The 16002-nt window shown below is 40.2% G+C and overlaps 1 protein-coding gene across 9 annotated transcripts in view; it reads left to right on the top strand.

Annotated features, from left to right (window-relative positions):
• The window catches only part of agrn (agrin), a 344610-nt gene that overhangs the window by 121919 nt on the left and 206689 nt on the right, over nucleotides 1-16002 (top strand). Inside the window, exon 1 of one of the 9 annotated variants that reach the window (XM_072449617.1) lies at nucleotides 5017-6728. The exons of 7 other annotated variants lie outside the window; for them this stretch is intronic. In XM_072449617.1, the coding sequence (XP_072305718.1) occupies nucleotides 6536-6728 (193 nt within the window). In that variant the 5' untranslated portion in view covers nucleotides 5017-6535. Of the gene's footprint in view, nucleotides 1-5016; nucleotides 6729-16002 lie in introns of those variants that run through there. One more of the 9 variants, XM_072449622.1, reaches the window with a different exon arrangement.

The following is a 16002-nucleotide window of genomic DNA, read 5'->3' as shown; positions in this document are numbered from 1 at the left end:
CATTTATACTTCTGCACATCCAACAAACAAATTAATCGTAAAACAACAAATCAGGCAATGCTTTTAAATGCTTTATCTTTACCCAAAAGAGGGGAGTGGGTCGGCACAATGCAACATTAGCTTTTAGTTCCAGCAATTACCAGATCCATTCTAAATTTGTAGTGACTTCTTTTCATCGTCATCATCATAACTCAGTCACAGTGGACACCAGGATGATCTTTAACAGCATTAGTAAAGCCAAGCTGATGCTCCAGCGTTAATGGTCTCTTGGCAAATCCAGCAGCCAAAAAACGGCATACACAAAAAGCTGTTATGGTTCTACTTTGCCACGGATCTGTGCAAAAACAAAATTTTCACACAAGGCATGATTGGTGTTGTTTGGAAAGGAAGAGCAGCTTTGTTAGGCTGTCACAATTTCAGTCTTTCCAAATTTGTTTTGTCCAATTTGTGCTTGTGATGGTTTCAAATTTGATTAAAACAAAAAAACAATATTTGTGTTAAGTCTTTAAATGTTCAAGAGTCTTTTATGTATTCAATTTAAATGTGTCATCGTTCGAATGAGTTATTGTATTAAGAACTGACTGAAAGGATTCTACTTGCACTCTTCTCTTTTATGTATTAAACTGTTTTGTGATTTCTGACATGTCTTTGTGATTTTAATAATGTTTTCCTGTTGTGTGAAGCACTTTGAAATGCCTTGTGTACGAATTGTGCTCTACAAATACACTTGCTTTGCCTTCTCAAGGGAAAAAACTGACCAAGATCTCTGTACTGATATGCTTTTTCCCCCCATTTGGAAGAATCCTAGTTGACATTTGTAACACTATCGATAGTATTTGTTTAACATCATATGGCTGGGCATTACAAACCTGTATTACACCAGTTCATTCAACAAATGCATGAATAAATATGACCAATTATAATAATAAATGCAATAGAGAGTAATGGGATCACTGGCCTCATGTTTGTTGTACAGAGTTTGAAGTTTGCAAAAGCTTTTTACGCGTCATTAAACTTGCCATTTTGAAACTATAGTACACATAAAACCACATAACTTCCGGAACATTTACTTTGCAACGCAGCGGCACTTTTAACCTTGACTTTTGATGTCAAATTTGCTCTCTCACTCTCTCTCTCTTCACCTAATATTGCTTGATTTTTCACGCTTTCAGTATGTTTTCTTATAATAACCTTTTGGAGCAACAATTATTCTGAACAAAAGCCATCAACAATGTCCCCTTTTGTAGCCAATCAATTAGAAGAGGAGCAGCCAGGCAGAAAAGCATGTGAGGTGCGGCGGGCTCCAAGGCAGCAGAACACACGCATATACAGCACCTTGATTGAAGCATCATTGCCAATTGGCCATTGAACTCGACAAATTTCTCGCTTTGTGCATACTGAGGAGCTGTGTGAACATGCTGAAGTTCTGCCGCTGCCAGCCCATTAACCAGAGAGATGCTCTTTTGGCTGCCTAATGGAAATTGCCATTTCAAAGGCGGCAGAGAGAGATGTTAACCTTGTGCGATACTTGTGGCATTAAATATGGATCAAAGCAGACAGTCTTTGATGTGGATGGGAGAGTTCATCTGGGCCGTAACATCAGTGGTAGGGTGACTGACTGCTCAGCACCCTCTTGTGGGGAAGCATGACATTTCACCCACATTTGAATACAGACACAGCATGTCAAAACAGTTGGTAGACAATTTAGAGTTTACGTGCATGCATTTTTTTCATAGTTTCACCAAACAAATGGCACACGGATCCAGTAAAATGATGCATTTATAAAAAGAAAAATATTTTCTTCATGAATATGTTTACACATTTACAGTTAAACTAAACATGTAGTGTTAAATCCGATAAACCTTTTCTGGAGGGATGTATTTAGAACAGCTGCGGGCACAGCCTGGTATCATTTATTGTGTTAAAACAGCAACTGTATCTTTGTTGTTTGTAGACAGCGCAAACACATGGTTGTTAGCTAAATGTTCATTCAATTTACCAACTATTAATAGCCAAACTATATCTAACTTTTTTTGGCACATTTTTCTTGTAAAACTATGACTTTGGTGCATTATTGTCCAGAATAACCTCACATTTAAGAAATGTTTATTACGAGGTTGTTAGTACGAATTTCAACTCTAATCACTAACTGTAACTAACCTACGCAAAAGACTTCTACGTGTGCTAATGTTTTGGAAGGGTTAATGTAATGAATGGAATATTTATGCTTAAGCTAACAAGACCAGCGAATTACTTTTCTTACCTATAATTAAATTGTAATTATCCCGTTATAGCAACAGAAATACACCCTATATGGCCTTCATTCACGTCTGCATTAAGTGTACAGACTGTGGTTTGTAATTGTTTTAACCCCAGGGTGAACACTGCATTCGGCTCCATCGGTGCAGCCATAGATAAAAGTGGAGGAAAGAGAAAAGGGAAATGCCAGCAGATGTGGAGCTTTCTACTTTTGAGCCAGTCTATCAATCAGGTTTTGTTGAGCCATGAATGTAGCGAGGTGTTGCTCTGTCTGGGGTATAGAAATGCAGAAGGGGCGGGGCTTGTGATGAACTGGTGACCCCCAGCATGGCGCCGACGAGAAGAAAGGACCCCCCGCCCCATTAGAATCTATACACTGGCTTTTGAGAAAACACAGTCCAGCTATAGGACCCGAAACATGCTCTGAGGGCAGCCCCATCCCCCATTATAAGATGAACCTATTATCATAACTACGTGGCATGTTATGAGGTACAATTCATGTGTTTTGATGACTGCAATTCACATGTTATTTCCGTTTGCTAGCAGGTTTTTTACATGATAAGACAGAATCATTTGTTCTCTAAATTATGTTAACAAATTGCAGCCATATATCATTTTTGCTGTTAGTGTTAAATTATTTTAAACACTTTACCCTGTATGTCTAATGTTTAATTTTTTATTTTTTTCCCCCCCTATTTGTAAACATACAAAACACAGAGTATAACCGGACCAGAGGGCACAAAGCAAGTAAAAAGTAGCACATAATACATTTTACTTTGCTTTGTGCCCTCTGGTCCGGTTATATTCTGTGTAGCACATAATACATAAATAAAAATACCTCACCTCTATTCCAATTTTTTTTTTCTATTTTGCACATTTCTGTTATTTGTCTCCAGTCCTTCATCGTTGGTTCAGTTTGTGTCATCACTTCTTCCTGACGGCCCTTTTCCCCAAAATTACTGTTTGTTCCAAAGGTATCCATTTATTGTGTCCAAGGCAGGAAGCAACACAATAGTTTCAATTGTAGTTTTCAGAAAATTATATAAAGATTTCAAGTATTATCTAATCTTCTTTCGATATAAATTCTAAGATAAATAAAGAAACACTTTAGACTTGTCCTGTGTACAACCCATTGCAGATCTGGTTCATGGAAAAGTAATGCTTTCTTTTTAACACCACCCACTTAATAAGGCTTTATATTCAAAAAACATTAGCAGGATTTGCAGTCTTTTAAAACAAATGTGTTTTCTTCCAGTTGATTATAGTTATTCTCAACAAGAAGTACACTGCAAGTGAAAGTGTAATTGGATTGTGGCATGCAAACAATAGCAATATTTCTTAATATGATATTAATTAGCTTACTCAATATGTTTTATAGTATTATATGTTTCTATTTACATTGAGAATGCAGCACACTTGTGTAAAAGCAACCTATACAGGATATAAATAAACAATAACGGCACAGTTTTATTACTATTTTATTGTTATGGCACAATTAGCATAGTTGTAAAGACAGCTTGAAGACTGTGTTACATTATGCAGGCATTTGAATAAGTGAGTAAAAAATGCTTAATGGCATCATAGTATATAACAAAAAATCTGCAGTTTGATAAGCATTTATAGTCAATCATCTGTTTCACTTGTTTGTCTTATAGCAGAATTGATCTAGATCTGCAACACTTTGTCCCTGGTGTTCCTCACGGCTGTACCACGACTACAGTCCAGCAATTAACATTCCCTGTAAAGCAAGTTTGTCTATACCTTTATGGACTGTACAGCGCCTTTGCTGGAGAAAATGGCTATTTTCTTCTATCTTTTTTCCTTCCTACTGACAGAAGAGCCAATTGTGTGTGCGTCCATGCAATTCCACTGTGGGCATGAGCTTTGAGCGTGCACGCCTCATGTAAAGATGTAGCTCTGTGTCTATGTGTAGAGACAAAGAGAAAAAGGCATTAATAACACATGATAGCGTGTGTCTACCTCCTGCTGACATGGAGTTTAGTATTAAAAGCATATAGAAGCAGGGTGTGAGTTTGAAAGAAAAAAACTCTTTTGATTTGGACCTCATTATCAAACCAGGGATTCAGTTGGATAATATTGTCTTGCTGAAAAGCTTGGGAATAGCTCCACTTTAGATCATTTGCCAGATGTGCTAAATATTCATTTTTGGCCACTGTAGAAAGTACCTAGTGAAATGTGTGAATTAATTCAACATTGCATAGTGTTTTCCCAGACTGGGTTGCATAATGTCAAACAAGTGCCGCTTGGAGCATCACAATACGGAATTGACTTTAATGTCTATAACTTCCCCTCCCCTGACGCCCTCTTCTTTTTGCCAACCTTTTTTTTCTCTTCTCATTAAATCTTTCTGACTCTTTCTTTTGATTTGTCCGTAAACAATTGCTATAGTAGGTTGACATCTCAGCCGACCCCCTTTTGTTTTCTTATTTGGAACAACCCCCTTCCACTCCAACAAGAAGCCTCGATTCTCCCTTTTCCTGAGCCTTCTTTCCTTCCATCTCCTCTGCCCCCCCTCCCTCTCTCTCTCTCCTCCTCTCTTCTCCTTTTGTTAAAGACGGCCCCTCGCACGCCGCCTCTCCCCCTCCACCTCTTGCTCGCTCTCTCTCCTCTCTGTTGCGATATCAGCTTGGCACTCTCATTATGCGCTCATCCGTTCCGCCGGCTCTGAGCTGAGAGCAGCGCGCACACGCTCGCAGTCTATGGCACGCCGGCTACACGGGGAGACCACTGCTTTGGACGCAACTTTCTACTGCCTCCATTCCTCCCTCGGATAAGATTTCCAGGCTTACCCATCCACTCACCGGGGTTGTTTTCCTTGTCTTACCCCTTGGAAGAATTCTACCTGCTAAAGGGGAGTAACCATGCTCTGAAGGCTGTTGTTTTGGACTGAATGTTTGGACAGCTTTGTGAATGGAAGCACAAGACAACCTCTGGACTAAGACAGCTCTGTCAAGTGGAAACAGATGAGATTCTGGACAACTCCGGGGAAGTCCGGCTTTAAAGGCAAATCCGGAGACTAAATGAGTCTTGCAAGAACCACAAGGTGATGAGAGAGCGCTTTGCCTCTGATGGGATTCTCCGTTGGGGTGATGACATAAGGAAAGTAAGCCTAATAAATCTCTGCCTAAAGCTGTCTGTCTGATTTCGGATCACGCGCAAGTCTTTTTTGCTCAGTTTGAAGTGCCTTGCTGTGCACTTGGAGCTGCATGCGAGACATCCAGGCGGACAGCAAGCAAACGGGTCTCTGGAACTTTTGTTGCTCATTACTTCTGACCTGCCTTTGGCCTCTTAGGACTGAACGGGTGGGCGTCCGTGTGTATATCCCCCCCCCCGTTCGACAGGACCGGCTTGACATAAAGGTTATTGAACCAAGGAGGAGTGGCAGCCGAGAGGGATAGCGAGCAGCAAACTGTCCCCAGGGGCCAGCTGCTTTTCCTGCCTCTCTGTTAATCAAACCACAGCGGACACAAGTTGCCTCAACGCGGCTGGATCCGGGCTCGGTAAATATATCTTCAGCAGCGCTGAGGGATTGCTAAAACAGAGAGGATACAACGAACGGAAAATGAATAGTCAAGGGAGCAGCTAACCTTGCTTCCCCCAAGAGTTCTATAAGACAAGTTGGAGAAAGATTCACCGCTGTCACTTCTGTGGGGAATTTCAGAACTTTTGACAAGAGGCGCGCAGTAGGGGTCCCAGGCTAATTACCCAGGCGCCTCGAGGAAAGGAGAGGAAGATTCCGTTTTTGTGGATTTACCGTGGACGTTTTCTCGCTGGATACATGACTAAAAAACACCCACGTGGTTACTCATAATTTTCTTTCGTTGTTGTTGGCTTTCACGCGCATTCACACGGGCACAGTAGAACATTCAAAGCACACATTTAACAAAAACAGCCACCCACTTCAAACCACACATGTTCCCAATGTAAGTATAAGGCACAGGGAGAATAAGCACACTCTAGAGCACATTGCACAGTCTTTCTCCCAGCGGGCCCCTCAGAATGGAAGGAGCACGGACAGGTGGGGGGCTGTGAAAAGTCCAGCGTCCCTGTCTGAATGGTTTTTCACCCCAAATGGATGTTATTATAGGTAAACATGTGTTGCCTGGAAACCGTTGAAAGCCCCAGTTGAAGCGCGACAGATTTCACTGCTCCCTTTTTTTCTTCATATACTGGATCAACTTCGACCGCCATCATTTTCTCCAACGGGTCTTTGGGTAACTCCCGGCGACCGCCCCGTCCCGGTGCGTCCGCGGGCATGGAGGGCAGGGGGTCTCTGGAGTGGAGTATGAACGGCTGCCACTACCCGTCGCCGCCTCCGGAGCGGGACAGGAGGTATCAGCACAAGGTCTCGCTGGTGGTGCGCTACTTTATGATACCGTGCAACATCTGCCTGATCCTGCTGGCGATGTCCACGCTGGGCTTCGCCGTTCTCCTCTTCCTCAACAACTGTACGTGCCTCACACAAACACGCCACTCCACCGCAGCGGACGTCTGTGTCGTTCACTCATGCATTTTGATGCTTTGGTCTGACAGCTGTGCACAAGCTGTCAGACTGGGAGCGTGAATGTTTGGGGGAGTTTCTCTTTGCGTTTTGTTTTTTTCCTGTAAAAGTATTGCAGTTGTGATAAATGTTTTCAAATCTGCAATTAGTTCAGAGTTCACATTTTAAACACATTATGGAGCAATCATATTTGAAGAGTTCGTATTCATTCCAAACATTTTCAAATGTTTCTAGAGGTAAACTATATTTCCAGCCGAATTTAATATGTGACTTGGATTCTGTTGTCATATTTGCGCAGCCCCATTGTAAACTTGCGGCACTTATGTTTATTAAGTGAACTTATGCACGAGAATCCTTCATTTATTATTTACCTTTTATGTCTAATTTGGTGAAACAAACAGACAAGCTTTCGCTTTTGTTCCAGAAATAACGCTGTATTTGATTATTCCCGGTGTATATATATATATATATAAAACTCAAGGCAAAGCAAGTTTATTTGTAGAGAAGGAAGTAATTCAAAGTGCTTTACAGAGCAGGAAAGGGTGAGCTGAAATAAATAGTACTTATTGATGTTTGAAGTGTAACATTGACTTCCAATATTCTTAAAACAGTGTACTTCTGAAGTACTCAATATTGAAAGGAATTTTGTGGTATAATCAGTTGAGCAACCTTAAACTCTTAACGCTGAGAAAACTGAAAGCCTTTTGCGCTTTGTAAAGATCTGCATAAACCTTGTCATTGCTTTAAATCTATTTACCAACCATAACCAAAATATTGTGTAGAAAGAGTTAGGATCCTCTTCTCGTTTAAGTTGCACAAAGCTCCAAAGTTCACTGGTCTGTGTTTGCCTCCTGCTCGGGAGACTCTGGGCTGCATTAGTATTCGGACAGCGGCGTTAACGTTGTAGCAGATCCCACCTGAGTCCTGTCGCTGTCCTTTTCTCCTCGTTGGCTCGTCCTTGATGCTGCGTGTCCGCGGGCTTCTGACATCGCCTCATATCTCTCCTCCAAAGCCCTGGCATTTACTTCAAGTTGAAAGATGAGGTATTAAATTGAGATTAAATTGCAACTGGGGAGAGAGAAGATTGGCGCGCAACTGCTGTGGAACTTTGTTCGGCCGTTTGGAAGCGCATTCATTTATTTAGAAGTCAGTCATATTTATCATTCACGCCAGTCTGGGTTGAACTTTGCAAACTGGAGTATTTTGCCCTTTTTTACTTAATGTGTTTACACTGAACCATTATTGATTCATCCTCCTTTACTTTCATTTGGAAATATTTGCCTTTTCTGATAAAGGTGAAGTTTCTTGTTGCAGCTTTGCAGGATGACTGTTGTGCGAGTACGATTATAATTATTTGCTGCATTAGAAGGAAGGAATTTGTGGTAATGTGAAGTGATTAGAAAATGGGGCAGTGCATAATGAACGCCATTTAAGTGGACAATTTGCCAAAGGGTAGTTTTAAATGAATGGCCAATTCTGCATATGTGGGTCAAAGCTGTACCACTGGTCATTTATTATTATATTACTCATTTCGAGCTGGAATTTTGTTTGACATTTGGCTGTAAATTGAAACTCACTGTGTTGACTGTGTCGTCTTGTTTCCCGGTAAAGGCAGTTTTGATCATATCATCTCATATTCTAATGATGTTGTGTGTTTAGTGTATGTTTAAAACTGGCATTATCCATTGCTTTGGATGTGATAATGTTATAGATTGTCAGTAAAAATCTTCTCTTCATGGGCTATTGCAGGTTGTGAGTCGTAAGCAAAAGAAATGTGCGACCTCCAGCAGAAACGCAGGCGTCTGGACATACAATACACGAAAAATGATGAAGTGAACTCTTTTGACTCGATGTGCGGAGTGACCTCAATAAATCTACGACACTACGACTGTAAACATTATTATTGGTCATATTCTTAGCATGTTTATCTGTTGCCCGGCGTGGACTGATTTGCATCTTGATTTGACAGGCGTTTTGCATACTGCATTCCTGACGCTGCCCTCTCGCTTATCCAGAATTGGAACTGGCACATGAGAAGACAAGTTTCTGATCACATATGGCTGGACTTTGCGCAGCCGGACAGTTTAATAATTTTCTGTTATTCCCGTTTTCACAGATAGTTAACATGTCGTTATCCCTTTATGGCTTGAAGTGTACCGTGTGCGTCAAGTGTTTGGATGCAGAGCTGCACATTTTGCAACCCAAATTTACCATCGCCAACTTCGCGCAACTTTATAAACCCTGCAAATGTTTGAAATAGGGGCCGCCCAAACACAAGCTAACCTTTAAAAGAGTTCTTGTCCTCAGCATATCGAGCCATTAAACCAAAACTAATTGGATTGTGTGTTCGCTCTGATGCCGTGATTAAAATGGCCCATCATTAGGAACAAAGCTTTATTACAACAAAGGTCTGCATGTATAAATTAATAAGGTTGTTTGTTAATTTAGATGTCTTTCCCTGCGGCTAGCCCACCTTTTCCACGGGAGTTGGTACAATCTTGGTGTGAAAATTGTGCATTACAGTCAAAGGTAGAGCTGGGTTTCGATTCGAATTTCAAGAATCGATTCGATTCCGATTTTTACATTTCAAAATCGATTTTTTCCGATTTCTCAGATCCCATCCGATTCGCTCTGATTTCGATCTGATTTCCGATTCGATCCGATTTCGATTTGATCCGGGGGTTAATGTTATTAAAAATGAAAAATGTATTTGAACCGTTTCCTTCACTTCAGGACTGTGTAGAGAAGCAACATATTAAAACTAGTATTATATCAATGGTAAACAGCAAATCTTACAAGTATTGGTAGTTACTGATGGAAGACTGATGAAAAGGTTAAGGGTCAATCTACCTTCAAGATAATCATGGAGTCCTGAATTATCTTTCTTGAAGGTAGATTGAAGTTCACTGAGGGAAATGTAGAAAAGAATTTGAATTAAAAAAAAAAAAAAAAAAAAATACATTTAAAAGAAAAAGAAAATCGATCTTTGGACTTACGAATCGATAATCGGTCATTAATATGCGAATTGATTAAAAATCGGAAAATCGATTATTTCAACCCAGCTCTAAAGGTTCTGCATATTGTGGCCATGTATAACTGATAAATATCAAATATCAAAATGAGTGGTTGTCGTGATTTACCAACTGTGGCGTTGCAAGAAAATGTAAATTCATTGTTTTCCATTTCTCTTTCCCTGAAAACTGTACCAGACTCTGTGATGCATCAAACGTTTAGACTTTTATTGGCTTTCTTGGCTCAAATTTCTTCTCATGTGGTTATTTTTCCATTCCTCTTCTTTTATAACGATAGAAGCTGCCTGTACATATTCTTTCATCAGTCATTATTAGTGTGATGATGCAAATAGATATCTTCCCCATAAGGCTTACTTAATCTGTAATAAATGTCCAAGATAGTCTTGAAGTTGTTTTGCTTTTCACTCTCTGCAAAGATGGGTAGAACTAGAGTTGTATGTATAGGAATGTCAAGATTAATCAGTTAATTGATAATTGTGATAATTCAGGTCACAATATAATTAAAGAAAAAAATTATTATTGTCATCATTTTAGAAACAAAATTAAATCATTTCAATTCAATCCACTCCACTCCAAAAAGGTAAACCTAGGTGTAAGGCGTTGTCATATGTGGCTGTTTATGTCACAATAACGCAACTTTATCAGTCAGAAAATTTCATAAAGCTGCTCACTAACTAGAGGAATGGTTATCAATTAAACAATGTGAATGTTTCTTCAATCTCGATGTTTCTTTTCACAATATTCACTACTATAATTTAAATTTGTGACATATTTGTGCGGTGTTCAGCCTGGCAACTGAGCAGTTGCGTTCTGTAATATTGACCATTATAATATCTCGAAACCTATGGAAAACAATCGTACTGTTTAACTTCTCATCTCTGTGCATTCTCTTCTTATCCCCCTGTCCATCCAATTAGCCGGTGTTCGTGGCAGGGGTGGGCCCACTTCATTTGTAACCTGTCCGTGCGACCAAATCAATTTGAGCCAGACAGATTCTATTAGATTTAATACCGAGCGAGTTTAAGGAGACCACTCTTCCCCTCCGAACTGACTGAGTGAAAAGAAATCCGTTCAGCAGAAATTGATGAAGTGAAATGGGCTCTATTATGCTGCCAAGAGCCCTCAGCATAAGACCACAAGGACAGCGGGATGGGGGCAGAGATAATGCTGCCATATGTTGACGTATCTGAGAGGGCGGCGAGTCAGGGGGAAGGAGGAGGTTAGGAGAGACTTACAACCACCTCGTCGCGCTAGCAATGTGTGCCGTCGCCATAAGGGGCCAAGCGCACAGTTAGCGCGCGGGCCCCGGTGTAGGACATGCCAAAAGCACCCACGCACAGACTTCATCACCAGAGCGGTTAGACATCAGCAGCAGTGATGAGGAAGGTGACCGCCGAGGCTGGACAGAGGACCGTGAATCAGTGAGAGAATTAAGTCATACGATCATACGAGAATTATTGTTAAAAAAGAAGTAAGACTAAAGCGATGTGGTAGGTTTCAAAGGTAGTCATCTGGTGCATTTCCAATCTGAAAATTGGACGAATGATTGGACGAATGATTGCTCTGACAAAAGTGTTTGCTTGTTGTAATTGAGAGTATGATGTGAGAGCCAAGATAAAGTCAGCAGCAGTTCATATAGTTTGGAAGAGAAATGTCAAAATTAGAGCCAATTGCAAAGTCGTGGGAGGTTTGGGTGCATTGGTTGATTTCCAAGCATAATGTTATGGACAAATAAGCCAGTTTTCTATTCAAGAACTAGAGTTGAAAGTTAGTGTAAACCTTCCAACTCCAGCAACTCATTTTCGCACATTTCAGTTCTGCCACAACAACAACATTGTTTGCCAATAGTAATTGTCGAGTTCTCAGATTTAAATACAGTCTGGAGTTGCCAGGAATCTACATTATTTTAGTGATGGTCCAATATGGATTTTTTTCCATTCCAAACCAATATCAAAATTTGACCTGCTGTTGTGGCTGGCTATCGATATATGTTCATATTGATATTTTAAAATATGTTCACAAATAAAAACATGTTTATGGATATAGCCTAATTTGTGGTGCTTTTTACGGTAAGTGCGTAAACGTGTAGCCACATTTTTAGCTTGAGTGCTTGATGTGTTTTCATTGGAATTAGAAAAAACAATCATTAGAACAAATATTGGCTGTTTATTGCAGCAGCAGTTTATTGTCCATCCCCGCATTCTACAGTATTATCTAGCCTGCCATTTAACATCTCTGTCATACATTTCCGTCAATTTTGACAATTTCTTGCTGCATTCAAAATCTATTATTATCTTAATAATTGCAACAGTCGTACCCCGGCTCGGCACAGACTCGTCCCCTTCTTCTGCACTTGGCTAAATGTCAGAGTCAGACACGTATTGATTTGTGGGAGATATAGGGTGAATGATGTCCATGTCGTGACATTCAGCCGGCTCGGAAAAGGCACGCAGCTCGCCGAGTGCACAGAGATGGGAAGCCCGATATGTTTATGGAAGACCTTATCTCGTCCTTTCACTATGGAAATGTGAAGAAATCATTTAGCTGTGCTTGGCATGGCAGTTTGCTTTGTACCTAACGCTGTCCAAAGCTGTTTCCCTTTGTACAGCTGCTCTGGTGTACGCCAACAGCAGTGAGCGCGCAGGCTGTCTGGGTGTCATGCTAAAATAGTCGTCTTTCTTTGTTGATATCCACATTGATTGCGGCGTTGAGTCAAAATAAATTGACGTGTCACAACGCCTGAACTTTTTATCGGTAAAGCTGCACCTTCTGAGTACGTTTTTCAAAATCTCTATTTTAGTTTGCCTGTGAATTCCATTTTGACATCAAGACGGGAGAAATAAATAAAAGCCATGTTTAAAGAAGTCTTAAGAAAGCGTTTGGCTTTTTGACCGTTTTGACGTTAACAGGAAGCTCCTGTATGCTTTTGGTCCAGGCATTGTGGCCAGTGTCCTGTTCTCTTTCAGGGGTGGAAGTAAAACGGCAGAAGACTAAAATAGACTCAAAATAATAAACATAGTAAAAGCATAAATCAATAGAACTTTTACATGAATTTGTATCTCTCAGATGCCAGTGGTGCTAAATGCAAATACTGCAGAAACACGTAAATACAGAAAGTTGTGGGGGGAAAACAGCACAATCACCATTAGAGACACAATTAAACAACAAACAAATACAAAAATCCAATTACACCAAGTATAGCTTCTTGAACAATTATGCTCAGACTGAGGAATCCTGTCTGAATCATTAGTTAGGGGTGTGCAATATGTAAATGACTGTATTTATATTGCCTTTAGAGAAGTAAATGTCTGTTCGCTAAAAAATGGTTAAATCCACCACTCAGAGCCTAGCAGGGGTTGACCAATAGAGTGAGTGGGTGTAGAAAAGTGTTTAAGCATAGAGTTGCACTAACGAACCAATCCCGATATGCTGATTTCACCATTCGATCGTTCTCACCATATCACCCAGGCCGATCTTTAGGACGCAACATTTTGGTTTGGAAGCATCTGCCAAATCACGCTACGGCACAGTTTTTGTCGACGCTTGAAAGTTGAACACCCTGAGGAAACCCATACATTGTCAACCATATTTACAGCTACAGAGGCAGGGGGAACAGCCTGTTTGAACCTCTGTTGCAACTCCTTCATGGCAATTCCAGCTCGGCACCCTTGATATGTGTTGAGAAAATCCCCTGCAGATAGGAACGGTCATGAGTGACTGGAGAAGCGCTGGAGCAGGCACTTCATTATTCACCTCTGTAGCACCCGCCTCGGCTCCTCACATCCCCTTTGCTCATTTTTCTCTCCCTCCGCCATGCTCCTTCATAGTCTCTCCCCCCCCCAAAAAAAGCCTCGTCTGTTGACAAGCAATTTGAAGGGAACCTACATTTAAAACTCAGCCAAGGCGCCTGTGGTTATCACCCGACTTGTAAGAAAGGGCTCAAATGGCGCGCGTGACGAGTCAGGAAGGGAAAAAATGGGTTAGCGGTGTAATTGATTTGATGCATTATATTTTACTCAATAACCAAAGCGCGCAGACGTCAGGGCTGTTGGTCTGTTGCGAATGTCAGACATGTTTGTTGGGTGTACAGAGGAAAAAAGAAGTTGTAAGTGCAATTTATTGTAACCTGTGGTCAGAGAAAAATGCCTTGTATAATTAGGTATAGTCATTTGGTTGATACAATGGAAATATAATGAGGTTTACATGAAAGTGTTGCGATGGTAACTATGGAAATGGAAGAAATATATTCTCTGCCATATATTCTCACAAGTCATTAATTGCGCTCATAATTTAAGCCTCTTGAAAGATTTTGACAATTGATTTGTGGTATTGTTAAGAGTTAGACGTTCATACATTTGGTAAAGTAAAGAAGACTTTTAAAGAAGACCTATTGTGTTTTTCTCTAGTATATAGTTCTAATCTACGACATCCGTGGATCATTGTGTTGCATTTTGGACATTTTAAATTGCAATATTGATCCAAAACAACTTCTGGGCTGAAAAACCGCCGCTGATTTGTCCTTTCTCTTTACAGTACATCACCCTTCGGAGAGCTGCAGCTCACCACAGCGAGCAGCACATTTTGTTTTTTCATTTGTGCCAAAACGGCTATGTAACATGGAGCATTGACCATATACTCTGACCAGTCTTTGAATAGAGACAATGGACAAATGATTGAATGTGGAATACAATGTGGTCTATAGCTTCTGCTGTCATGTTGCTACATACAGATGATGAACAGAGAGTTGCTTGTTGCACTAGCACAAATTGAACCAAAATATCTATAAATGTTTGTGTTTTGAATGCTTTGTTTGATGGAAATACATTTTGGTTAGGTTTTCAACTCCTGAATTATTAATTAATTAAAGTACGGCTTTGGATTGCAAAAAAAATAGATTAAAATCCCTCTGCTGGTTCTAGATTCCCTTCCCATCTCCCAACAACAGCGTGTTACAGTGGGGCGTTTCAGATTACAGCCGGTTTGTCAGGGCTGCCCCTCGAGTGTAAGTATGTGGCCCAGCTAACCTGACACCTTATATCCGGTTACCCGCCGCTCTGCAACCACCACGGCTTATGTCATCGCCTCATACCGCGAGAAACGCGCGAGGACACCCTATACGTGAAGAGAAAAAGTGATTGATTCTGCATATGGTTTCAGTGTGCAGAGCTAATGTGTGTTGTTGTTTTTCTTCCAACACGGTTCAGATTATTTTACAGCTGTGTGCTTATTGTTTCTGAGATTTTTGTAAAATATTGCTACATCGCTTAGAAGTAGGAGTAGGTGATATTGACGAAAATGGATATCCCAATTGCGATATTCAAGCGATATTATGTCATCCCAACAGAAATGTGATTAAATGTGTCTTTAAATGTCTTTGTTGAGGTTTTGTTATCAGACAATGGAAAACGTCTGTAAGATAAATCGCAAAATCTCAGAAATGTGACTTTATACCTTCATTTGAAAGTTTGCATCATACATTTTTTAAATTTCTTTAATCTCCAATCAGGCCTTTTGTCTAGCTTTTTATCTGTATTACTATAAACGATTTGCCCGATCAAATCAAATCTCGCATATCTTCACGATTCATAATACATTCACGCTATGATGTACATTTTCTAACTTCTTTGTCTGTGTGTGCAATTGGCAATGTCCAAGATGGTCGGATTTGACTGCACAATGATTTCAAAATAGATAATACTTCAGACTATAACTGCAAAAAGAAAAGTGCTTTAATGTATTCATGTGAAGGCAACCACTGACGGGGATAACACTAGAAGCTGCACAAGACATTCATTATGCATGCTCTGTACATGTATGTTTTATCCATCTACCGTGTTTAGATTGCTCTCATTTCAAATATGTATATCTTGACCAATGGGCTCTAGTTAAAATATACTTCAAGGGCAAGCGTTTGTAGCGCAACCAAATTATGGGTTATGATATTTTATTAAAGGTTATTCGGTTAATAAATCATTGTGATATTCAAGGCCCAATGTAATGGTAAAAAAAAGGATTGTGAGCATCAATTTCAGTTCAGTCTATAGTCCAATAAAGTCAAACATATAAAGTACTTTTTTTATCACGCTGTTTATGTGACAATATATCGTTCATTTTTCATAAAGCCAAGACACGATTTCAATCTGGTTTGGCCAATAATCGTGAAACCGTGATAGTTCTGCTCTCAATAAT

Source organism: Eucyclogobius newberryi, unplaced genomic scaffold (assembly GCF_026437365.1).
Source record: "Eucyclogobius newberryi isolate DKJ021-1_F unplaced genomic scaffold, fEucNew1.0.hap1 SCAF_17, whole genome shotgun sequence".
Classification (NCBI taxonomy): domain Eukaryota; kingdom Metazoa; phylum Chordata; class Actinopteri; order Gobiiformes; family Gobiidae; genus Eucyclogobius; species Eucyclogobius newberryi.
Note: the sequence above shows the minus strand (reverse complement) of the source record. Positions and strands in the feature narration are given on the sequence as shown.